This window comes from Papio anubis, chromosome 7 (genome assembly GCF_008728515.1).
Source record: "Papio anubis isolate 15944 chromosome 7, Panubis1.0, whole genome shotgun sequence".
Lineage (NCBI taxonomy): Eukaryota > Metazoa > Chordata > Mammalia > Primates > Cercopithecidae > Papio > Papio anubis.
This window is the reverse complement of record NC_044982.1, coordinates 153,336,428-153,361,806: the sequence shown is the minus strand read 5'-3', so window position 1 is coordinate 153,361,806 and position 25,379 is coordinate 153,336,428. Positions and strand designations below refer to the sequence as shown.

Below are 25,379 nucleotides of genomic sequence, written 5' to 3'. Positions count from 1 at the left end.
ACCCTTTTCAGTATTGTCCAAACTATTTCTTATAGTTCTAAAAGTGGGAGTGAAGAGTGACAGGGATGAGAGGAAAAATGATCCCCACTCACCCCTCTCTCCTGGCTCACCCTTCACATCATATCTATAGTCCTGCCTCATGACTTACGGAGAATCTGAGCCAAGAGTGTGGTCATCATTGGGAAGTGACCATGCTGCAGGGCTTAGCAGTTTGCTTCCTCCGAGATGAGCAAACATGGCAGTTGTAGGCCTCTCATGGGGAAGCTGAAGCTGGAGGGTTTTGATGCTTTTCTCATAGTCTAGACATGACAGGTGTTTTAACAGACCGGCCAAGAGAGGTTTCCCCAAGGATCATCCACCTACACACATCTTCCTAAGCCTCTCTTTTCTTCAGTGCCTCAGTCTCATGGGCTAGATTACATTTCAGGCTAATTTATGAAAACATTGAGTAAAAAACAGAATCAAAAGGAATTTTCTTAATAAAACTGATTAAGCTATTAGCCAACTACTTCCCTTGAATTTCCATCATGATGTTACCATGTATGTGCCAGGCTGTAGAGGCACTCGTTTTTCTTAAGCCTTCACTTACATAACTTATCCAGTGTACCAAAAAAGGGGGGGAAGCCAAATCGACTTTATTGTGTGAGTTTACAATTTGTTTGATACATGAGTAGACCTAAAATAAAAATAATTTCTAAGGTAGTTCCTAGAAAAATTCTTATTTGAGAGAAACTCAGAATATTTTCCAAATTACTTGAATGACCTTTAGAATTTATAGTAAACTGGGTATCATCTTTTATATCTATTTTTAAATGAAGTGTTATTTAGTTTGATCAAATGAAAATTTTTATTTTGTAGCTGCTTCTCTATATTTTAACATACAAAGATCATGTATTTGTCCAGGAAGCAGAAGATAGGGTTTGTGCTGAATTAAAATCACCAGTAAATTACAGCCTGGTTGGCCTCGGGGGGCTCTGAAGTCTGCCGGAAATGAATGCATTTTTTCTGGCTGGAAATATTTGATAGATTCAAAGAATTGATGATATCCTGTCCCCTCAGGAAGGTCTGTTCACACTCAGGTTTCTAAATTATGGTCACTTCTGCAGGGCATTTAATGTCCAAATGATGTTTGTGGCATTCATGTAGGTATCTTGGAAGTTTTGCACTGCATCTTAACTGAAAGTCCGGAAGCCTTAAATCTGATAGCAGAGGGCCACATCAAGTCCATCATCTCCCTGTTGGATAAGCACGGGCGGAATCACAAGGTAGGTGTGGAAAGAACAGTGATTGACTTTGCCTGGTGTTTCCCTTCGTAACGTTCATGACCATTGTGTATTACTGAGAGTATGTTGATTAGTCTCTTTCTTTTTTTTTTCTTAATTTATTTATTTATTATTATTATTATACTTTAAGTTCTAGGGTACATGTGCATAACGTGCAGGTTTGTTACATATGTATACTTGTGCCATGTTGGTGTGCTGCACCCATCAACTTATCAGCACCCATCAACTCGTCATTTACATCAGGTATAACTCCCAATGCAATCCCTCCCCCTCCCCCCTCCCCATGATAGGCCGCGGTGTGTGATGTTCCCCTTCCCGAGTCCAAGTGATCTCATTGTTCAGTTCCCACCTATGAAAACCCACGGAACCATCCAAAGACCAGTGCGGCTGCCCACCTTGGAGTGTGCTTGTATGCAGGGAAAGTCTTTTTCCAATTTCCCAAGATTTTTACCACAGTCAAGAAAGAGACTAGGATTAGAGCTGTATGGAAAAGAGACTAGGATTAGTCTCTTTCTTGACTGTGATAAAAATCTTGGGAAAATGAGCTCCCAACACACTAAGAGTGAGCATGATCTCTTGACCACTCATTATCATTAACCCTTAACACCGGCTCACTGTGGGACACTCAATAGGCCCTGTCTGCACAAGGCCAACCGTACGGGACTGGTTCAGGAACTTAGTAGTGAAACAGCTTATACCAAGCTGTATAGAAAAGATATGAAGACATCAGATTTAAAACAGTGTAGAAAGTCTTAGCAACGTGGTTTGTTATTAAACAAAATCAGATTTACTGTGAGTGAAAACAAATGAAGTAAATGAGTCTGTGCATGTGCAAGCAGGAGAACTGAAGCCACTGGTCCCTCCCTTTTATACAAAGCAGCTATAGGAGTTGGGGCCTCAGTTATGTCATCTGTAAAATGGAGACAGTGGCATCTCACTAAGTGGAATGCTATGTCATTTTTTTGAGATCTCACAGTTCTGACATCTCTATTTTTATGAAGTTATATCTCTAAGACACAGTGATCTATGGGGAAAGTGTACTAAAATACGGAGAGTTTTTTTCCTGACCCTTCAACATCTGCACACACATGGGGGCTACTGTGCTAATTAGTGGACAGATGCAATATTCAACAGCCCAGGAGGTATATTTCAGAGCAGAAAGCATGATGGGACATGTGGGACTGCAGCTGTGCTTCCACAGAGCAGAGAGAAGTAGGCTTGGTCACTGGCAGTCTCTGCTTGTCATCATCGGCGGGGACTGCATATCTGAGACAGCTCAGTGTGTCCGGGAGATCGAGACTCGGCAGCATAGACTGACATGCATCCGCCTTGGGCAGCAGAAAGCCGTGGTCCTTAGCATGTGTGAAATTGTTTGACAAAGAATAAAAAGAAATACGTGGGATCTGAAATTGCTTTTCCAAATGGGGTAAATGAAAGGCAAGCATGAAGCTTCAGCTTCAGTCCAGATGCTCTGCGTTCCAACACGTTCCTTCCTGTCTGGGAAGTATAATGAGAAGGATCGATAAGCACCTGAGCAACGCGTGCTAGGAGCCATGGGCTACGTGCAAATGTCAGAGAAGCCTTTTCACAGGAAAGCTGCTCTCGTCTCATTGCCTCAGAGGTTTCTTTATTATTAGAACACATAGTGTACTTAATAAATAACCAACTTTGTTGTGGCTTCTTTCAGCCAAAAGTCACAAAGCATTTGATGCATGTCACTTGGTGGCAAGTTGATTACTATTCTACCCTTTCCACAGTTAGGAAAATTCAGGCCCACCAAGCTGAAGTGTTTTGCTAGAAATCAATGCCTGATCTGATATGTTATCAGAGTAGCCTTTAATCTTCTAGAACCAAGACATTGTTAGAGAAATTCTGGTAATGTAAAAGTTGAAGCAATGTGATCTTGATACCTAAGAGTCTTTTCAAAGATGTTCCTTTTCCATTTTTGGATAGATTTTTGGGTAAAGGTTTGTCATGAATTCAGGTCCTTCCTTAGGTATTACTCCATTGGATAGCTTTTATTTTCAAAGAGAAAAAACAGGTTCAAATCATCACTAATGTATTTGTGGTCATTTTGCAAAGAATGTGCGGAGTGGAGGCCAGACTTCCATGCAACACTTCATCTTGGCTTGGAAAATGTCAAGGTAACGTTTTTCTGTCTGGGCTGCATTGTTGTCTCCAGTCCTAGAATTTCAGGAGTCTCTGACCAATCCACTTAGTTTTCGGTGAAGACAGTGACTCAAAATATGCAGAATTTTAAAGGCACAAGGGACCTCAGAAGTCCTCTCACAAGAGCAACAACAGTAATGATAACCAACATTTATTTTGCACTTAACAAATGCCAATTATTGTGTGTCTTATTCAGGTCTCATTATGACCTTACAACATAGCATCATTATTATTTGTACATGACAGTTGCAGAAAGAAGGGCGGGGCCTGGGTCCTTGGATGTTAAGTGGTTTCCCAGGGTCACACAGCTAATTAATAATTAATGACACACTAGGAGCAGAAATTGAATATTCTTTCCAGTGTTTTTTTTCAAGCTGCAGCCTGTGAACATGTTCTTCAGAATCCAAATGTTCTGTGAGAATATATTTAATTTTGTGATTTTATTTTTATAATTATCTAAATACAAAACTTCTGCAGTGAAAAATTTACCACTAGAAATCATTTTATTTGCTTTTTTATTTATAAAAAATAAGGGGTACAAGTGCAATTTTGTTACCTGGATATATCACGTAGTGCTGAAGTCTGGGTTTTTATTGTAACCCCAACCCAGATAATGTACATTATACTCATTAAGCAATTTCTCATCATTTACCCCCTTCCACACTTCGAATTTGCCGGTGCCTATCACCCCACTCTCTATGTCCACATCTCCACATTATTTAGCTCCCACTTAATCGTGAGAATATGCAGTATTTGACTTTCTGTATCTGAATTATTTCACTTTAAGATTATGGCTTGCAGTTCTATCTGTGTTGCTGCAAAAACCTGATTTCATTCTTTTTTATGACTGAACAGTATTCCATTGTGTTTGTATATACACCACATTTTCTAATCTTCCCTTGATGGATATGTATGTTCATTCCATGTCTTTGCTATTGTGAGTAGGGCTGTGATAAACATACAAATGCAGATATCTTTTTGATATAGCAATTTATTTTCCTTTGGGTCGATACTCAGTAGTGGGATTGCTGGATCAAATGGTAGATCTATTTTTAGTTCTTTGAGAAATCTTCATACTGTTTTCCATAGGGGTTGTACTAATTTACATTCCCATCAATGTGTATAAGCATTCCCTTTTCTCTGTATCCTCACCAACATTTGTTATTTTTTAATCTTTTTCAATAATGGCCATCCTGACTAGTGTTAAGATGACATCTCATAGTGGTTTTAGTTTGCATTTCTCTGATAATTAGTGATGCTAAGCATTTTTTCATATGCTTTTTGGCCATTCATGTGTCTTCATTTGAAAAATGTCTGTCCATGTCCTTTGCCCACTTTTTAATGGGATTATTTGTTTTGTTGTTGTTGTTGTTGAGTTGTTTGAGTTCCTTGTAAATTCTGGATATTAGTCCTTTGTTGGATGCATAGTTGGCAAATATTTTCTCCTATAGGTTTTCTGTTCACTCTATTGATTATTTATTTTGCTTTGCAGAGCTTTTTCATTTAATTCAGTCCCATTTATCTATTTTTTGTTTTTGTTGCTTGTGCTTCTGAGGTCTTAATCATGAATTCTTTGCCTAGATCAATGTCTGGAAGAATTTTCCCCAGGTTACTTCTAGAATTTTTATAGTTTCAGGTCTTACACTTAAGTCTTTAATTATATCTTGAGTTGATTTTTGTATATAGTGAAAGAGAGGGATCCCATTTTCATTCTTCTGCATATGGCAATCCAAATTTGCCAGCACTATTTGTTGAAAAGGGCGTCCCTTCCCTGGTGTATGTTCTTGTCAACTTTGTCAAAGATCAGTTGGCTGTAGCTCTGTGGCTTTGTTTCTAAGTTCTCTATTCTGTTCCATTGATCCATGTGTCTATTTTTATACCAGTACCATGCTATTTCGCTTACTATAGCCTTGTAGTATAATTTGAGGTCAGGTAATTGTGTCACGCGTGTCTGTGTGAAGAGACCACCAAACAGGCTTTGTGTGAGCAATAAGGCTATTTATTTCATCTGGGTGCAGGCGGGCTGAGTCTGAAAAGAGAGTCAGCAAAGGGAGATGGGGTTGGGGCCATTTTATAGGATTTGGGTGGGTAGTGGAAAATTACAGTCAAAGGGGGTTTGGGTCACAAGGTGCTCAGTTGGGGAGGTTTTGAGCCAGGAGAAGGAATTTCACAAGTTTACTCAGTTAAGGTGGGGCGGGAACAAATCCCAATGGTGGAATGTCATCAGTTAAGGCAAGAACCGGCAATTTTCACTTCTTTTGTGATTCTTCACTTGCTTCAGGCCATCTGGATGTATCTATGTGCAGGTCACAGGGGATATGATGGCTTAGCTTGAGCTCAGAGGCCTGAAAGTAATGTGATGCTTCCAGCTTTGTTCTTTTTGCTCAAGATTGTCTGGGCTACTCAGGTTCTTTTTTGGTTACATAGGAATTTTAGGATTGTTTTTTCTAATTCTGTGACTGACACTGGTATTTTGATAGGGATTGTATTGAATCTATAGATTGCTTTGGGCAGTATGGTCATTTCAAAGATACTCATTCTTCTGATCCATGAGCATGGGATGTTTTTCCATTTCTTTGTGTCATCTGCAATTTCATCAATGTTTCATAGTTTTTTTTAGAGATCTTTCACCTCCTTGGTTAAATATTTTCATAGGGTTTTGTTTTTTGGCAGCTATTGTAAATGGGATTGCCTAGAAGGCATTTTCATATAAGTTAGTGTTTGGCAGACTGGAATTGGAGGGCTCCTATGGGTTCATGAAGGTAGCCTTTAGGGTATGACATTTTTCCTTTAAATATAATCTTACATCTTATGGGTTTGAGATGTTAAAGTTCTTTCTGTACCTTGCCAATTCCAATCATATGCTTAGAATTGAGACTACATATAATGGTAGCAATTATTATACCTTTACTTCTTTGCTGAAATATTCAAGTTGTTAGCTTTGTCCCTTTCATGGAAATAACTGCCACTCATCAAAAGCATGATCAGATTTGAGGTCAAAAAGTTATAGGGAAAGAACACAGTCTTTGGAGTGAAAAGGACAGGAGTGTGTTGCAGTGCTCACTCCATATTTTCTGAATGCACTTAACCCTTTGACCTCTCAGTGATTTCACTCTTGTGGATCCTTCAGCAGCTCCTCACTTCCTACTTTTCCAGGACTCATCAAAGTTCTTCTCTGATCAATTAATAAATAAATAAAAATAAATAAATTATTGTCTGCTCTTTGAAACTTAGTTCAAACGCCACTTCCTTCATGAATCTTTTTCTGATTCCAGTTGGAATTCGTCTCTTCTCTTATGATTTGTTCTCTGCTGTAATGATTGTTCTAATCTGCCTCCTTTTATAGTTATTTTTACATATCTATTTCTCTTACACCTGTAAGTTCCTTTGTGGTAGGGACTGTCTTTGTAATCCTCATAGCACCCAGCTAAGATGTTGTACGTGGCAAACATTCATACATGTTTGTTAAAGGTTTAATAAATGAATAAAAGGAACAAATGAGTGAGCTAGAATCTACTCCTGTTTCACCTTGAACTAATGGAAGCTCACATATATGTACAGGCCTCATCTCATCCCACAGGTGCCTTATCAGTGGCAAGAAACCCACTATGTTAGTAGCACTAATTTTGTTATTTGGTAAAAAGAATGATGAAAATTCTAACAGTCACCCTGTAGTTTTTCCAGAGTAAGATTCTGCTAATATAAATAAAATACGCATTTTCTACTTGCCCCTGAAGCTGCCTTAATCCAAACCTGCTCAAAGTTGTCATAGATAAAGACTTTTTATTATCTTTGTTTTTCAAGGATTTGGGGCTACCTTTGAGAAAAATATATGATAAAATAGTAATATCATTGATTCTCAGAAAGTATCAATCAGGAATCAAAGGTTTAGCCTGGGGGGATCTGAATAGCACTTGTTTCTCAAATATAGGACTTGATATAAAAATCTCAGAATAAATATAGTTAGCATTTGTTTAGTAAGACTGTTTTTACAGATGAAATCTAATGATAAAAATGCAACAGCCAAACAATGTTTCCATAGATATTTATCTTCAAAGTATAATTCCCATATAAGCTTGTGTTTGGGATAGACAGTAATAGAGATAAAAGCAAAATGAGAGGCTCTCGAGTGAAATGTGGTATCAGTGATGAGAATGAATACAACCAGAAACAAATGAACCCCACAAATGGGCCATTGATTAGGGAGGCCTAACTCTGATGACACACAACCCCATATTGTCAGTGGCTTAGCGTAGTCAAAATTTATTTTTGCTCATATGACTCTCCAAGGCCAGTGGGAGGGCTCCAGTGAGTGTGGTTATTGGCTTCACCATCCCCTAAGGGCAGAGCCTCACAGACAATAAGGTGTTTACAAGTTTCCTGGGGATCATGTTAACATGAAGGCTCTGATTCAGTAATTTGGGAGTGGGGCTAGGGCTAAGCATCCGTATTTCTAGAATGGTAGCACTATGGCTGATGATCTAGATGGTACCAGTGCTGCTGTTCTGGGGATCACACTTGAAATAAGGAGATCTTTGGGCTTTGGAATCCCTTGTTGGATATCTGTATCCAGTGGAAGGAAGGTAAGGTTGGTGGGGCCCACTCCTGGGGCCCACCCACTTCCTATTGGCCAGAATTTTGTCAGATGATCCCCTATCCCTGCAAGTGAAGGCTGGGATATAAAGCCTTTGTATGTTCAGAAGGAGAAGAAAATGGAGTCTGGTGAATACTCAGCAGTACCTGCCTCTGCAGTCAGGTATTCCAGAGGTCACCAAGATGCCCCCTGTCTGTCAGAAAGTACAGATGGCCTCTAGCTGCAATGCCTGCATACCCCACCCCCCCCATGGTGAACTGGACCTGTCTGCACTCCCTTTTCTTTTAAAAGAACCTGTGAACCCAGAAAATCTGAGACAGGTCTTAGTTAATTTAGAAAGTTTATTTTGCCAAGGTTGAGGACATGCCCGTGACAGAGCCTCAGGAAGTCCTGACGACATGTGCCGAAGGTGGTCCAGGCACAGCTTGGTTTTATACATTTAGGGAGACGTGAGACGTGAGACATCAATCAGTATATGTAAGAAGTACAATGGTTCAGTCTGGAAAGGCGGGACAACTTGAAGCAAAGGCAGGAAGACTGGAAGCTAAGAAGGAGCTTCCAGGTCACAGATAGGTGATACACAAATGGTTTTATTCTTCTGAGTTTCTTATTAGCCTTTCCAAAGGAGGCAATCAGATAATGCATCTATCTCAGTGAGCGAAGGAGTGACTTTGACTAGAATGGGAGGCAGGTTTGCCCTAAGCAGTTCCCAGCTTGAGTTTTCCTTGGTGATTGTGGGCGCTAAAGACATTTTCCTACACATTTCCCCACTTTTCTTTTTTTTTAATCTTTTGGAGACAGGATTTTACAAGAGAATGAGTCTCTGGTCTCGGGTTTCATCTGGTCTCTCATAGCTAGAAGGGTTTATTCCTAGATGGGTAGGTCCCAAAAGCTCATTTTTAGGAGGTTGTGAAGTCCCACATCCTGTGAAGAGAAAACAGCGGGGAGGAAGGGAGAAAAAAACAACAAACAAAAGAACAATCCTGGAAAAATCCATATAGGCCATGTTACTCCGAAGTCCGTACATTAGTAGGCAGGTATGAAAGTGGCTTATGTACGTAAACAGGTTGCTGTTACTTTCTTCTGAAGTTTATTTAAGTTGTCTGGCTTCAGTACACAGGGTTTTAAGAAAGCACAACTTAGTTTTCAGTGACTCCAAATTAGGAAAAATGGAAAAAAGAAGGAAAAAAATTTGAAAACATTATTTTGAAGACTTGTAACCAGGAAAAATTAGAATTCGGTCCCAAACTGTAGAAAACAATAAAATTGAAAAAAATATCACGCAGACCAGAATCTAACAACAGGTCTACTTGAAACATAATTTTTCTCTCTGCAGTTTCCCATTTTCACTACAGACAAATCATGGTAGGACTGGTTTGCTTTATTATACTTGGACTAATATTTGTATACAGTGCAGCAAGGGTAATTAGTTTTTACATAGACTTTTAAATGGGCTTTGATGGAACTTTGCTGCATAGCAGGAATCTCAGATATGACTTTTTAAAGCTGAGCCCAGCCATGGATTTGTGCCATCAAATACCTATGAGGTGGGTGAATTTCCTCTCCTCTGGAGGGTCCAAGATAAACCTAGGGCTTCTGCACATGTCAGAAAGTGACATTCTTTACTTACCTCAGAAACCCTGTATATGGACTGTGTACACAAAATATGAGGCCATTTGTTCCAAGGGCTTTATTGGCTCCGTAAGTCAAGTTTGATTCCTTAAAGGAAAGCACACCATTCCAGTCAAAGCCTTGGTAAAATAACCAATGTATCTCACTGTGCCCTATTACAAAAGAAAACTGATTTTTACTGCACTTACGCAAATAACTCTATTGCCATAAACTGAGACTACTCACGAATAGGTTCCAAATTCTGGAGAAGTTAGGTAGAGAGAAACAAATATGCTCCAGATTTTGTTCACAGGAGTGTTCTTCACTCAATTGTTAAAAGCCACAAATAGCTTAAAAGTTTTCTTAACTCTCTAAAACAAAACAAAGTATCAGCAACGTTTGAAGCAAAGAGTCAAAAAGATTACTTCAGTTTTTTGTTGCTTCAGTTAATTCAGTTAACTTCTGTTCTGTTTGATAGCCATGAACATTTTAGCTCTCCATGAAAGTTCTGAAAGTTTTCCTTTATTCCAATGTCATAATTTACAAAGTTATCAGAAAACCTGCATTTAAGTGCACCTGTTAGAGTCCTACAGCTGATTATAAACCCACCTTTTAGAGAGGGTTTAAAACAAGATAAAACAAGACAATTGTTTGTGGATGACAAAAAGTTTTAAGGCAGCCATAGTTAAAAGAAATAATTGACAAGGAAATTTGTTACCTCTGTGGCACGCAACAATTTTAACATAACAATTACGATTATTACTGATAATGTACACTAAGGTACATCAGAATTACAAGAGTTTCCCATAATTTTGGAATACATACCACTAACACATTTATACAAATATAGCCCAAAGAAACCAAGTACCATTTCATATTTGACAATGCTTCCTGTATAATTTTTATACCAAATAAGCTAAGTTACATCATTTTTGGACTTTAGGGAACCTAATGTCTTAAAAGATTAATTAGGTTAGAAAAAGGCATAATTTATAATTTGATTTTGGAAAGTTTGTCAAATATAAAAGGTTTAAAACACTTGATATTACAAAATAGGATTACAGGTCATTGTAAAGTCATTCATTTAAGTGATAATTCAAGCATTTCAAAAAGCAAACACCTTCATTCTTTGAGAGAGAAGACTGAATTTTCTAAACAAGAAGCCCTAATAAAAACAGCATGAAGTCAATTACATTTGCTTTTCAAACTTTGGTAAACAATTTATAAAATTTAATCTTGATTATAAAATACAACTTCAGTAAGCCTTTTATAACCTTTATAATCTTTATTAAGAGGTTGGTCAATGCTTCAAGAAAACCTTGTTAATCTGACATAAGGGTCCATATATTGGTTTTACATCAGTGTACCTTTGACATTGATAATTAATTTATAGAGGAACTGAACCTATTTTATCTTTCAAAATTGGCCCTTACAATCTTACATACCCACCTCTTCGGTGACAGTCCCTGGGCCTTGAAGAGTTGAATAGCTTTAATTTCTTGCCCTCTGTCTCAGGAATGCAATTTATTTTGATTGACATCTTCTACAGGGCCTGAAGATAAGCCTTTAATTGCTGTCAATGTTTAAGATTTAGCAGGACTTGGTGTTCTTTTTAGACCCAGGAGTTAGAGCCCTGTAACTCAATGTTACAAGAACTTTAAAAGCACATACAGGAAGATATGTGGATGTAATGAGGTAATGACCTTAATTAATAAAAAAAAAAATTATCTCAGTTAATTTTTTCCTGAGCAAACCAAAACTTAATATGACAACTTGATTGTGTGAATTTTTTTAAATATGTAAATCCTCTTATTGTGACTTACACTGACTGCTCATGACATGGTTGGACTTTCTGATTTCTTGTGAACATCCCTCCTTTTTATAAAAGCAGTTATTTTATTTTAGGACTAAATTTACCATACAAGATTCTTTCTTATATAAAATTATTTCTCTGTAAGTTTTTCACCTCAAAAAAGATAGAATAAAATCTCTTTATTTTTATAACTTTCTTTACATCTTTTTTATTCCTGGTTCCTTTCACCTTGTTCTATACATAACCTTTAAGCTTTGAATTAGACAAAACTTGTTCACTTTTTTTTTAAGGACACGCTTCTTTTTTCTTTAGCAATAATGTTTTCCTACAATGTGTATTTATTGGAAAATACCCAAATAGTGAAATATCTATTATTTAATTTAATATAGCTTTATAGTCTAAATTATGACAAGTTTGTCTGCAAATATTTATGTCATTACATTTACCTAATTGTTTTAATTGTTTACCTAGATTATTCATGAAAACTGTGATAGTCATTATTTAAAGTTATAAAACTGCCATTGCAAACTTATAACTGAGACACTGAAAAGAGATTTGATCTAAGCGACTCAATGTCACTCTTAACCTCCCAGCTGTCCTTGTTCATTCCTGGGCATAGGCTGAACTAACATTGGGAGGAACGTAATTTATAGTTTGGCTTTGAAATAGACAATAACAGTCCTTTCCCAAAACAAACCTCTTATTGCCTGTGGACTAGACTGCCTAAAGCCACTGGATTAGAAGTTACAGTAGTCTTACTACATTCAAGATGCAGCTATTTTCATTAAATCCTTATCAATGTCTTATTTATTACAAATTACAAAAGCAAAGATTATTCTATTTTGGGCTGGGCTTATAGTTTTGTAACCCCTATGCCACATTTTGACACCTTACAGTATTTGGCAGGGATAAGTATGAAATTGCTTGATTAATAAATGCAAACAAAAATGTCTGCTGGGCAATTCTTAAGGCATTTCTAATAGTAGTTTACCAGTAATTTTAAAGCTAGCTTATTTATTAAAGATTTTACTGGCCAGGTGCAGTAGCTCACGCCTGTAATCCCAGCACTTTGGGAGGCCGAGGTGGGCGGATCACAAGGTCAGGAGTTCAAGACCAGCTTGGTCAACATAGTGAAACCCTGTCTGTACTAAAAATACAAAAAATTAGTTGGGTGGTGGGCGCCAGTAATCCTAGCTACTCAGGAGGCTGAGGCAAGAGAATAGCTTGAACCTGGGAGGCGGCGGTTGTGGTGAGCCAAGATTGCACCATTGCACGCCAGCCTGGGCGACAGTGCAGCAATGCGAGACTCTGTCTCAAAAAAAAAAAAAAAGATTTTACTTAAGTTACAGGTACTTTAAAAAGCATTTAATCTTTTCTTATTATATAATTTAAGAGCTTTTATTTTTTGAGCCAATTAATTAGAGCTCTTTTATATATTGTTAGTAGTAAAACATTCTGTACACATCACATGAATACATATAAAAACTTATGAGGCATGCCAATGGAAGTACATTTTATAGATTTATAAAGACTCCCCCCCGCCGCTTTTTTTTCCTGTCTTAGACTTTCAGATTCTTGATAACCTGTTTCACAACCCTAGGCAGTTGTCAGCTAAATAGCCTTATGTTTGCACATTAAGGGAAACAACTCAAGTGAAAATCAAATAGCAAAATTTACATCATAAAGTACAGAGAGAAAAAGTCTGGTGGTGCTAGAGGGAGACACTGTCATTTTTCTTTGAGCCAAATTAAACATAAAATTAAAGTACACTCTTCCTTAAAAACTGAAGAGTAGCCTCTGTTGCAATAATTGTTTTAATTTTAAAAAAATCAGATGAAAACAGAATTCAGTTAACTGAGAAGAAAAAAAACAAATTTTTGCTCCAAAAAAAAAAAAGGACAAGGCCTTAGGAGAGAAAAACAAACAACCAAAACCATGAAGACCTTTCAAATACAAACATGCACACATGCACACACACACCCCCATCTTGGATGTTAGCCTTTTGATTAAGCTGACTTTTAACCATTGAGCTCCTTTAAAAAATTTTTTAATCTCATTACCATATTTCTACTAGGACAAAAATGCTGCTAAAGCAACAATGATCACACAAATTGTACGACTTCTGAGCACTCTAAGTGTAAGCAGAAATTAACACCAGCTGGTTGTTAAATGCTAACTTTAATCGTTTAAAAGGAATTTGCAGGACAGAATCCCAAATCAGTTTCTTACCTAGTAATGGGTCTCAGGCTGTAGACTGCTGTCTGCCAGCCTAGAAGCAGGACCAAAAACAAAAAAAAAAAAACAAAAAAAAACACCTCATCTTCCCTGTTGGAAGCAAGCTCAGACTCCATAAAGGAGTTACCTGTCTTCCGTCATCATGGAAGCAGGAAAACTTGCCTTCCTGTTGGAAGCAAGTAAAACTAAAAAAAAAAAAAAAAAAAAAAAAAGGAGTTGTATAGCAAAATAGACTTTAGAGCTCAACCTAAAGTTCTGGGAGATCAGGGATTCTCTGGAGGGGGTACTCTCAGACCTCAGCAAATTGTCCTATTTGTTTAAGCCATAAGGTTAGCTCATGCTGGTACCAAGCACCGATAGGAGATTTGTCAAAGGTCAGGGGCATCTCCACTCATAATCCCCCCCGTGGTTACCAAAATGTGAACCCAGAAAATGAGACAGGTCTTAGTTAATTTGGAAAGTTTATTTTGCCAAGGTTGAGGACACACTCGTGACACAGCCTCAGGAAGTCCTGCTGACATGTCCCCAGGGTGGTCCGGGCACAGCTTGGTTTTATACATTTAGGGAGATGTGCGACATCACTCAATATATATAAGAAGTACATTGGTTCGGTCTGGAAAGGCGGGACAACTTGAAGTCAAAACAGGAAGACTGGAAGCGGACAGGGAACTTCCGGTCACAGATAGGTGATACACAAATGGTTACATTCTTCTGAGTTTCTGATTAGCCTTTCCAAAGGAGGCAAATGAGAGATGCATCTATCTCGGTGAGCAGAGCAGTGACTGAATAGAACGGGAGGCAGGTTTATCCTAAGCAGTTTCCAGCTTGAGTTTTCCTTAGTGATTTTGGGGGCCCAAGATATTTTCCTTTCACAAACCCATTTGAACTATTTTAGAAAAGGAAGTTTAGTTCCATATGAACTTTAAAGCAGTTTTTTCCAATTCTGTGAAGAAACTCATTGGTAGCTTGATGGGGATGGCATTGAATCTATAAATTACCTTGGGCAGTATGGCCATTTTCACGATATTGATTCTTCCTATCCATGAGCATGGTATGTTCTTCCATTTGTTTGTGTCCTCTTTTTATTTCACTGAGCAGTGGTCATAGTTCCCCTTGAAGAGGTCCTTACATCCCCTGAAGTTGACTCTAGGCATTTGATTCTCTTTGAAGCAATTGTGAATGGAAGTTCATTCATGATTTGGATCTCTGTTTGTCTGTTGCTGGTGTATAAGAATGCTTGTGATTTTGCAATACTAATTTTTGTATCCTGAGATTCTTGCTGAAGCTGCTTATCAGCTTAAGGAGATTTGGGCCTAGACAATGGGGTTTTCTAAATAATATACAATCATGTCATCTGCAAACAGGGACAATTTGATTCTCCTCTTTCTTTCCTAACTGAATACCCCCTTGATTTCTTTCTTGCCTGATTGCCCTAGCCAGAACTTCCAACATTATGCTGAATAGAGTGGTGAGAGGGCATCCCTGTCTTGTGCCAGTTTTCAAAGGGAATTTTTCCAGTTTTTTGCCCATTCAGTATGATATTGGCTGCGGGTTTGTCATGCAAATAGCTCTTATTAGCTCTTTGAGGCACGTTCCATCAATACCGAATTTATTATTGAGCTGCCTTTAGCACGAAGGGCTGTTGAATCCTTTGGCCGCGACCCAGCCATCCCATTACTGGGTATATACCCAAAGGATTATAAATTATGCTGCTATAAAGACATGCACACGTATGTTTATTGCAGCACTAATTCACACAGCAAAGACTTGAATCAACCCAAATGTCCATCAGTGACAGATTGATTAAGAAAATGTGGTACATATACACCATGGAATACTTATGCAGCCATAAAAAGGATGAGTCCTTTGTGGTGTGGACATGGATGCAGCTGGAATCCATCATTCTAGCAAACTATCACAAGAACAGAAAACCAAACAATCAAGATACCTACCTGTGGGTGGGAACTGAACAATGAGATCACTTCTGGACTCCAGGAAGGGGAACATCACACACCGGCCTATCATGAGGGGGAGGGATTGCATTGGGAGTTATACCTGATGTAAATGATTTGTGCTGATGGCGCAGCACACCAACAAGGCACAAGTATACATATGTAACAAACCTGCACGTTATGCACATGTACCTACAACTTGCTGTGCATAATAATAATAAATAAATTAAAAAAAAAAAAAAAGAAAAGGAAGTTTATCCCTGCCCCAGTTTTACCTGAAGGAGTGTTCCTAAAGCAAAACCGAAACAATGTCAACTCTGATTCTTTAAGTGGCATCATTTTTTTACAGATGAGGCACTGCTCTGTTCGGCTGTGTGCTTTTCACAGAGCCTTTTTCTCTTTGCTGTTCTTACCGTATGTGGATTAAGCCCTGCTTTCCCTCTGGCTGTGACAGCAAGTCTCCCGCAGCCATCACTCCAAGGCAAAACAGATGAAATGTGTAATAGGCCGACTGAAAAGTATTTCATTTCCCGGCCATCTATGGCTCTTTTCTTAGGGTGAGAAATTATCCTCTGGATTTCAGGTTTCCACAGTTGAAATCTTTCACAGAGTGCTAATGGTAAGAGTCCCCCACAAAACTGCATTTGGGATTCTTTTCTGCTTGTCCCGTAAATGTGCTTTGTATTTATCTGGAACAAAACTGACATTCAGGGAGTCAGGTAGAAAATTGGTTTGTGAGAATTATGGATACAAATGCCACAAACACCCTGAAGCTATCAAACCCCACTAAGCATTGAGTCTTCAGTGGCCACTTTGAGAGACTGAAGTGAGGCTGCCTGCCTCTCTGTTGGTACAACCTGCCGTATCGTGGCTGTTATTTATCGACTGCTATTTGCACATTCCTCTCTGTGAAGGAGAGCGGGAGGACCAGAGCCTGACTGGCCCAGCACAGTTCGCTTTGCCATGATAGGAACAAAAGGTCTGAATGGAAGAGGATACAGTGCAAGGAGAGGTGAGCGTGCAGGACGAGGCAAACAGAGGCTGTTCCCACTTCCTAGGCAGCTGGAAAACAAGGGGCAGAAGCAGTTTAATGACGGGTCTCTTCGATTCCTGGGCCACGTGGGCTCTTGTCAGTTTGTTCTCCTTCTAGATGGGAGAAGGAGAGCGAGTTAAATATTTAGAATACCAGTTTCCAGGAATTAAAGGGTATCTTCATGAGTTTTGATGGTATCACAGCAACAGACCGAAGAACAGGAGTCTGCCCTACCATCACCCCACCTACACAAAATGCCATTCCCAAGCTTGCTACATGCAACACCTTGGCCAGATGGGAATCTTACGTGCCTTTTTATTAATAAGTAGCCACTGATACTCAGCGCCAAGCACCATCAGGGCTGGGTGAGAGTGTGCTGCTCGAGTTGAAAGTCCATGGAGGGCCTTTTATCCTTCTGCTGTGTGTTTTCAGAGCTGAGACTGTGAGCAGGGCCTAGATTTTGTGCCTTAGATGCCTCACTACACCTTAGTCCTGGCCTGGCTGGGATAATATCTTAGACAGTCTGTCTTGAGAGCACAGCCTCTTACTTACTGTAATAGAACAATGGCTACTGATGTTATGCACAGTTTGGGGGGAAGGGGCATAAGACTAGAGCAGAGGGGCTAGAAAAAAGCCCAGACTCATTTTCCCAAGAAGCAGCAGGCTCTGAGGCATCACTCGTTCCTTCTGGGTAAGAGGCAAAGCGTCCTTGGCTCTGAGCTAGCTCTCCACCCATCACCTAGACCCCACCCTTTATGACTCCTTCCTTCATGCCCTGTGGTGGTCCTGCTCACTGTGCCCTCCTGGTGGTCCTAAAGTTTGGTGGGTGTGTCCTGCTGCAGGTTCTGGATATCCTGTGCTCCCTCTGTCTCTGCAATGGGGTTGCAGTGAGAGCCAACCAGAATCTGATCTGTGACAACCTGCTGCCCCGGAGAAACCTGCTCTTGCAGACACGACTGATTAACGATGTAACCAGGTAAGGCCACCACCGTCATTCCAGATGCCAAGCATAGTTCTGCCTGTCTTGTCTCCAAGCAGGAAAAGAGGGCTGATCTGAACTCCAGCGTTGCCTGCCCATAGTTTCCATGGCGATCAAAGTACATAAGACAAGCCCAAGCAAACATGTACTTCCTATGACTAGGGCCTCCAACCCCTTTAGCACAATTTTTCAAACTTTTCTGTTTAAGTAGCTGAGGACAAAGTATATGTGGCATCTGAGTGCTAAAGAATTTGACCTGAGATGGCGTACCATGTTTTCTTTTCAACATTAATGCAACTCTTATAACTTCATAATATAGTCATATTTATTTTTATATACCAACTTTTTTTTTCTATAATCTTTTTATAGAATGGATGTCCCAAGTGAGACTGTGGCTTCTTGAATCCTCTGGCACATGGCCACGTATCTCACTGCTGTCTGCGAGGATCAGGGTGAAGAGCAGGGGCCCCTGCAGGACCCCTAGCTTGCTAGTCCATACATGTGGCTGCACGTGACTCATGTGAACTCACTGGGCTGGGACTAGGCAGGTTGCGGTTTTCTAGCCACTTTCTACCTAGGCCTACACGCGAATCCACAATGGCAAGAATAGAGTCTTCCCTCTGAAGTGCAGAGTGGCCCAAAGACCTGAGCTGTCACACAGACTTACTTTCTTCATGGTGCCAGCCTGGTTTTTCTTTGCCTACCCAAAATAGGGCACAGCTCCAGCCCAAGAACAGTTCGTCTCTGAGAGTATGATTCCTGACATAAAAACTCTAAGTGGAGTATCTTAAGCTTTTAACCACTTTGCCGGATACATTAAAACCTCTTTTCCTTAACGGGGTTGCCTAGTAATGACTTCTTAATGGTTTAAAGAGACCAGTGTTATTAATAATGCTTTGGTAACAAAGCTGCTGTTCTGAAAATAAGGGTGCTTATACCAATTGACCAGAAAATGGAATTCAAGTAAAAATTTTTTTAACTTAAAGAAACAAAGGTTTGTAATCGTACAAATCTGTATAACATTTTCAACATCGTTGCCCATGGTTGGCACTCAGTAAACGTTGGTTGCCTTGAATGGAATGTTAAAAGGAACATCCTTTATATTTTGTAATGAAAATATTGTCCTGATGTGTCACGCTAAGAACTTGATCCAAATGTTGAGGGTCCTAAGCTTTTTCTAGTCTTTTTTTTTTTTTTTTTTTTTTTGAGACAAGGTCTCACTCTGTTGCCCAGGCTGGAGTGCGGTGGCGTAATCATGGCTCACTGCAGCCTTGAACTCCTAGGCTCAAGCAATTCTCCAACCTCACCCTCACAAGTAGCTTGGACTATAGGTGTGCACCACCATACCCAGCTACTTTTTGTAGAGACGGGGTCTCACTTTGTTACCCAGGCTGATCTCAGACTCCTGGCTTTTAGAGATCCCTCCCATCTTTTGAGCAATATGAAAAACACAGCATTGTTCTTGTCCTCAGTGTAAATGGGCCATTGCCTCCTATGGCCTGGTTCCACTTGCTTTCTCAGTTTTGAAGGGTCTGTAGATGCCACTTGCCCATGTTTAATTTCAGTATCCGGCCAAACATCTTCCTGGGAGTCGCGGAGGGCTCAGCCCAGTACAAGAAGTGGTACTTCGAGCTGATTATCGACCAGGTGGACCCCTTCCTAACAGCAGAGCCCACACATCTGCGGGTGGGCTGGGCCTCTTCCTCAGGCTATGCTCCATACCCAGGCGGTGGAGAAGGATGGGGAGGCAATGGTGTTGGCGATGACCTGTACTCCTATGGCTTTGATGGACTTCACCTTTGGTCAGGTGAGTACCTTGCTAAAGCTTTGGCTCATAATCTCACTGGAAATGATGGAGGCTCAAATTATTCTAGCTGAAATTACCACTTTCAGTTGAAATGATAGAGACTCAAGAGTCTCAACTAATTAAACGGTTAGATGGAAAAGAGTGTCAGGTTAAAATAAGACTCATTTATACCATTACCCAGACAGTTCCCAGCTACACGGTCTAGTGCAGATCACTTCTCTCAAGCTCATTGTATCTGTAGGAGCAATATTTTACGGAATCGTTAGGATTATATGAGCAGAGACTCGGCATGTATTCACTGGGCAGTGAGTTACATACTTTTTGTTCATTTTTCTCTTATTTTATCCTCACAATGACCCCTTAAGGTAGAAAATACTGACCTCACGTGACAAACGTGTGACCAGAAGCATAAAGATGGTTCAGTAATTTATTCAAGGTCACACTAGGAAGGATCTAGACCTGACTACAAGTCCGTAATCTTGTCAACACAGCCTGTTGCTTCATAATACAATTTATAAAATATCTGGATCCGTGCCCAACACACAGTAGGTGCTAACCTCTTTAAACGAATTCAGGGCTTCCTTTTTTTTAGATAAATAATTGATGCTTTTCCCAAGCATGTCCATGGCCCGTGCCTGTGGAGGAATGTCTTGGCTTCCGCCTGGGTGAAAAACGCAAGATTAACTCTCAGGCTTTCGTCGGGAAGAAGAGCCCCACCTCTCCGGTCTGTTGTCCAAAGCATGTATTTTCTGTATCTTTTGCAAAACTGCAATTGGAGACATCGTGTCCTTATAGAAATTCCTTACGTAAGCATGGTGCCACGTGTCCATTACATAAGTAACCATGACACACATTCTTCCTCAAATCCAGTACAAAGGAAAAGTTTATCTCTACAGGACAAACCTCTATATTTTCTTCTGTAACTGGTAACTACGTAACCCATCACATTTTCCTCCTTCCCTTAGCTTTCTAGTTACAACCTAATTGCCTGATACCAATGATTAAGTCAGCTCAGGTCCCAGTGATATGCTTCTTTTAATTGGTCTTTATTTTCAGTTGGTCCATGTGAATTTTTTTGTTGTTGTTATTTTAGGAGCTATGTTGCATTCAGCTTCAACACTTTAAAACTTTTAGGAATAGGCTGTACATATTTATTTGTATACCTATTTATCCTGGATCACTACCATGGGGGGAGAATGTAAAAAAAGCCTTTGTTCATGTTCTGTGTGTCCCAGAGGACAGTGTGGTCCTGACATAACTGGATTCCAAATGGCAGGATGATGGGGTCATGTGAAAGGAAAGTCTTACCTTGTGCTCTCCTCCTCCCAACTGAACCTTCCCTAATTCTTCATGGGAGGTGGAGCTTCCCTTTGTTCTCATAGTGTTATCATGGAGCCACTGAGCCTGTGGCTATGAAGTAGTGACCTTAAGCTTAGGTTATCATCAGGTATCATAAGGTTCTCAGGAAACTGTCTCTGAATAAATGATCTGAGGAGGAAGAATCCTTGTGCTCATGCACCTTTGCAGCTCCTGAGTGTGGCAGGATTAAGTCTGTGAAGGAATTGACAAGACTGACTTGAAAAAATTGTTTCACACTCCTGCTGACTTCTGCCTGTCTCCCGCCCACTTGGCACCGTAGCCCAAGAACATTCTCTGGAGCCCAGCTACACCTGAAGAGGGCTCTGCGTGGAGACTGGCTGAGGAAGTATGAAGCTCACCTAGACCCTGGGGTGAAGCAAACTGGACCCTTGTTTCAAAGAGAGACTAATCACTCTCAAGGGAAAAAATTTACTTAGTCTTTTTCTGACTTCACAGCACTGCGTGGGGCACTTACTTATTCCTGTATCCCTCGGTAGAAATTTGAGGAATGAATACATCAGTGAGTCAGGAGGCATGGAACCCATTCATGGTGCATCCATAGAGGGCTGCTCTGTGCAGTTCAGGACCTGAACATCCTGTCTGATTGTGTATCATTCCAGGAGTGTGCAGTTCCCCACCCTCTCCCTCACCCCTCCTGTCTCCTCCGAAGCCAAGGAAGCTGGGTGCTCCAGGCTCACGCCGAACATCACTAGCAATGGCTCCTATGATTGGCGAAGTGGGAAGAAGTCTGGTGACCCAGCTTTTCAGAAACTGATTGTGACTCTCTGAAATGACCCGCACTTGATGGTGTATTGCTGTGTACATTTAGGTGCACTCCAGGGATTTCATCCCTCAGTCTCCAGCATCTGATGAGATATGGAGAAACCAGTGTCTACAAGTTTTTGTACCTTTCATTCTCACCAAAACCCAAAGCTTTCCTGGGTCTGGGCATCATTCTGACTTCTCCAACCAGCATGCAGGGAACATGTATCTTGCAGAAGGGATTGGAGTATGTCAGGAATATTTCTTCAGCTGAAGAAATAAAGTTTCTGTTAATGACTCCCACCAGGACAGCCGTGAATTTCAGACTATCTGATGAAAGGTAATTGTCTGATGAAGAAATGAAACGGAACTAACACTCCAGCTTACTACAGGAGAGAATGGTGGGTAGATAGGGGGGTATATTAGAAAGTGGTCATGATAACTTATTCTCCTTTTATTTGAGATCTAAATGCCCAGGTCATTACCTTTAAAGTTATTCATGTGCATAAATTAAGCCACTGCCTTGAATTGGTCTTTAACATACTTTTATTAAAGTACAATAGATTTTGCAGTAGTTGGAAAGAATTACAGTGCCTCTAACACTTTGTCATTGGAAAGTCGAGAACAAACAGCATGGCTCTGGAGTTATGCCTGGGTTTGAATCCTAGCTCTGCCACTTACTGTTTCTTTTGTGTTTTGTTTGTTTGTTTGAGACGGAGTCTGGCTCTGTCGCCCAGGCTGGAGTACAGTGGCTCGATCTTGGCTCACTGCAAGCTCCGCCTCCCAGGTTCATGCCATTCTCCTGCCTCAGCCTCCCAAGTAGCTGGGACTGCAGGCGCCCACCACCACGCCCGGCTAATTTTTTTTTGAATTTTTAGTAGAGACGGGGTTTCACCGTGTTAGCCAGGATGGTCTCGACCTCCTGACCTTGTGATCCGCCCACCTCAGCCTCCCAGAGTGCTGGGATTACAGGTCTGAGCCAGCATGCCTGGCCCATGTTTCTTTTTTTACACTGGACAAATTACTTAACCTCTCAGAGACTTAGTTTTCCTCTGATAAAATGAGGATAATATAAGATTCTTATGATATTTAACTGAGAAATACGAAGTTCCTGACACACATTAGATACACAGTAAATATGAGCTACCTTCCCTCGTCATCTGTGAATTCCACTGTAGTTATAAAGACCAAATCCAGAGTCCTTGGTACTTCACTCAAGACCATGAGAATAGCCCAGTTAGAGCTACCCCAGTAATATCTAAGGGAATAAAGAACCCCAGTTCCATGCTGAATGAGAAGAGAATTCTCAGAGTGACATCCTGGAAGTAAGAATGAGCTTTTTCTCTGTGTAGGGGAGAAGACAGCCTTAATAGGTCTTTTTAGCCATGGAAGCCTGGGAAGTCATTTTCAGGCATCAGCTGTGGGAACATCTCCCGCCTCAACTCTGTCTAACCCCTCCCTACAGAGTCCAGGGTCAACTCAGATGCTGTGATCTTCTCTTTGGAGGGATGGCTCTTTTTTGTGATGGTATCACTTTCCCTCTCTGGATGGATCCTCGATGGGGCTTTCAGGACAGCAGTTGGGAGTGAATTCTGCTCGGAGCAGCCTACACAGTATGTTACTGGCTGGGGGAGGTTTCGTAGGAGAAATCATGTCTTCCCTTTAACCACTTTTTCCTCCTCAGAATTGAAATAAGCAAAAGAATTCGCCATCCCAAGAGACGAGTAGTGTGGAAGCGAATGAATGGAGTAAAATTGTGTTTCCTGATTTATTAAGACTCCTCACGATAATTTACCTCTGCAGTCAGATTTGCACAAGGGGACTTCACCTGTCTCCCAGCTAAAATGAGTCCCAGGGTATTTGTTTATAAAACACAACCCATTGTGACTCAGACCTTTCCAACGCCAGTGCCATGTGGACAAGATCCGAGGAGTAGCTGCAGAAGAGCGGCGCTTTTCTGTCTTTGGATCCCCTCTCATTCCAAATGGCTCAATATTTGTGCTTGGATTATAATGCCAAACGCTGCAGTGCCTGGACCTGTGCAAGTGCTGAGCGTCGCTGTTTCCAGTTGCCTCATTACTCATCAGAAGGGACTAAATTCTGCAGTAATACACCCTGAGGTTAACTGAAGATGTGCAGCATCTGATTAAGTGGCCTTTAAAAAAAATCTTATTATCAGGTTTGGAATGGCCTTTCCGAGCTTTCTGGGCCCTTCAGGTGGGCCTGAGCCTCCAAACCAGGGGACAGTTTTTCTTCTTCAGACTGGCAGAGATAAGAACCACTGGGCTTTTGCAGTGGATGGTCTCTAGAATTCCTCAGAGTTCCTAATGTCATAAAAAGCACTTGAGGCTGCTCTTCGAAAAGCGCTTTGAAACAAGTTTGATTTTTCATTCCACAGTGTCACATTTCTGCTGGTTGTTCTAAAAGGGTCAAATACATTAAACATACTTTAAAATGTGCATATTTTTCAGTACTAGCTTTCAATAAAGAGAGTAGGTTTAAAATCACTTTTTAGATTCAGCCCTCAATGCTGTAATTTCCCATATTGTTACTTTTTTCTAGTATTATAAAAGGTATAATATTCCTACAGTGTCCCGGCAAACTTTTCTACTGTTAGCCCAATGATTAAGGTTCCTGGAGTTGAAAAAACACAAACAGTGATAGCATTTGCTATGGGTTACAGTGTGTGAGGCACTCTTCTATTGTGCTATATAGACTAATTGATTTGAAACTCACAGCAGTCTCATGAGGTAGACATTATTCCTGTTTGACAGATTAGGTAACTTGAGTCTACCAAGGTGAGTTACTTGCCCAAGGTCACACAGTAAGTGACAGAACTAGAGGCCAGGCAGTCTGGTTCCAGAAACCCCTTAACCGCTATGATAAACTGCCTCTTAAGTGGTACACAGGACATCATTTATTTGTTTCATTAAAGTCAAAAGGATAATAATGGTACCTTACAAATAAGTCTCTTTACAGCATCCCTGTGGGCACCACTGTGCCCATTTTACAGATGGGGAAGTTGAGCCTCTAGTAAAATCATAGGTCCTGGTTCATGCAGCAGGTAAGGGCTTGGGATTTGAACTCAGTCCTGTGTGACTCCAAGGCACCTCCGACCTCCCTTTGCTGCCTCATTGCAGCTCAGTTGAAAGGATTTGCATCTTGTTTAAATGTGGAGTACAAGACCCTTCCTAAATGATTAGGAAGCCATGAAAGCCCTCACAGGGGTGGAGATTACTTTCTCTGCATGTGAGGAGATTTATAAAACACAGTATGGAAAAGCAGTGCCACCATTCCATCATTTTCCAATTTCAAACTCTTCGTAGTACTCACATTTTAAAGTGAGGTATACTTCATCAGATGACCTTTTACAGTGTGAATATTATATGAAATGGGCTCTCTAATCCAAATAGTCTTCCCATTACATTGCTGTAAGCACTTGCTAAGTATATACTTCATATCCAGTGATTATCAACAGTTACCTTTTCATTTCTAGATAATATTAGTCTCAACTCTGTTCCCTACTGTACAACCTTTAAAAATAGGCCCAGCCTATGAATTCAATTTGTTTATAACTTTTCTTAGCAAGTGTTCCAAAGGAAACTTCTACTTTGAGCCCAGTCTATTAGAAGAAAAGGTGGGAAAAGACAGTGCTTTTACCACGAGGGCATAATTGCTCCTCCTGGTGGTGATTTTCAATGGAAAGAACAAGCCAGACAGGAGAAGTTCTCCCAGCCGTATTTCCTCTGGAGGGCATATGGCAGCTCTGGCTAAATAAAGTT

At 40.4% G+C, this 25,379-nt stretch overlaps 1 protein-coding gene across 15 annotated transcripts in view; it reads left to right on the top strand.

The window, feature by feature from the left end:
• Positions 1–25,379, top strand: part of RYR3 (ryanodine receptor 3) — a 569,735-nt gene that overhangs the window by 286,899 nt on the left and 257,457 nt on the right. For all 15 annotated transcript variants that reach the window (XR_002523591.2, XM_021941701.2, XM_021941703.2 and 12 more), the window contains 3 exons: positions 1,147–1,265; positions 17,533–17,666; positions 19,235–19,476. Coding sequence is in view for 14 of the 15 variants with exons in the window: in XM_021941701.2 (XP_021797393.2) it covers positions 1,147–1,265; positions 17,533–17,666; positions 19,235–19,476 (495 nt within the window). In the remaining variant the exon portion in view is untranslated. The remainder of the gene's footprint in view (positions 1–1,146; positions 1,266–17,532; positions 17,667–19,234; positions 19,477–25,379) is intronic.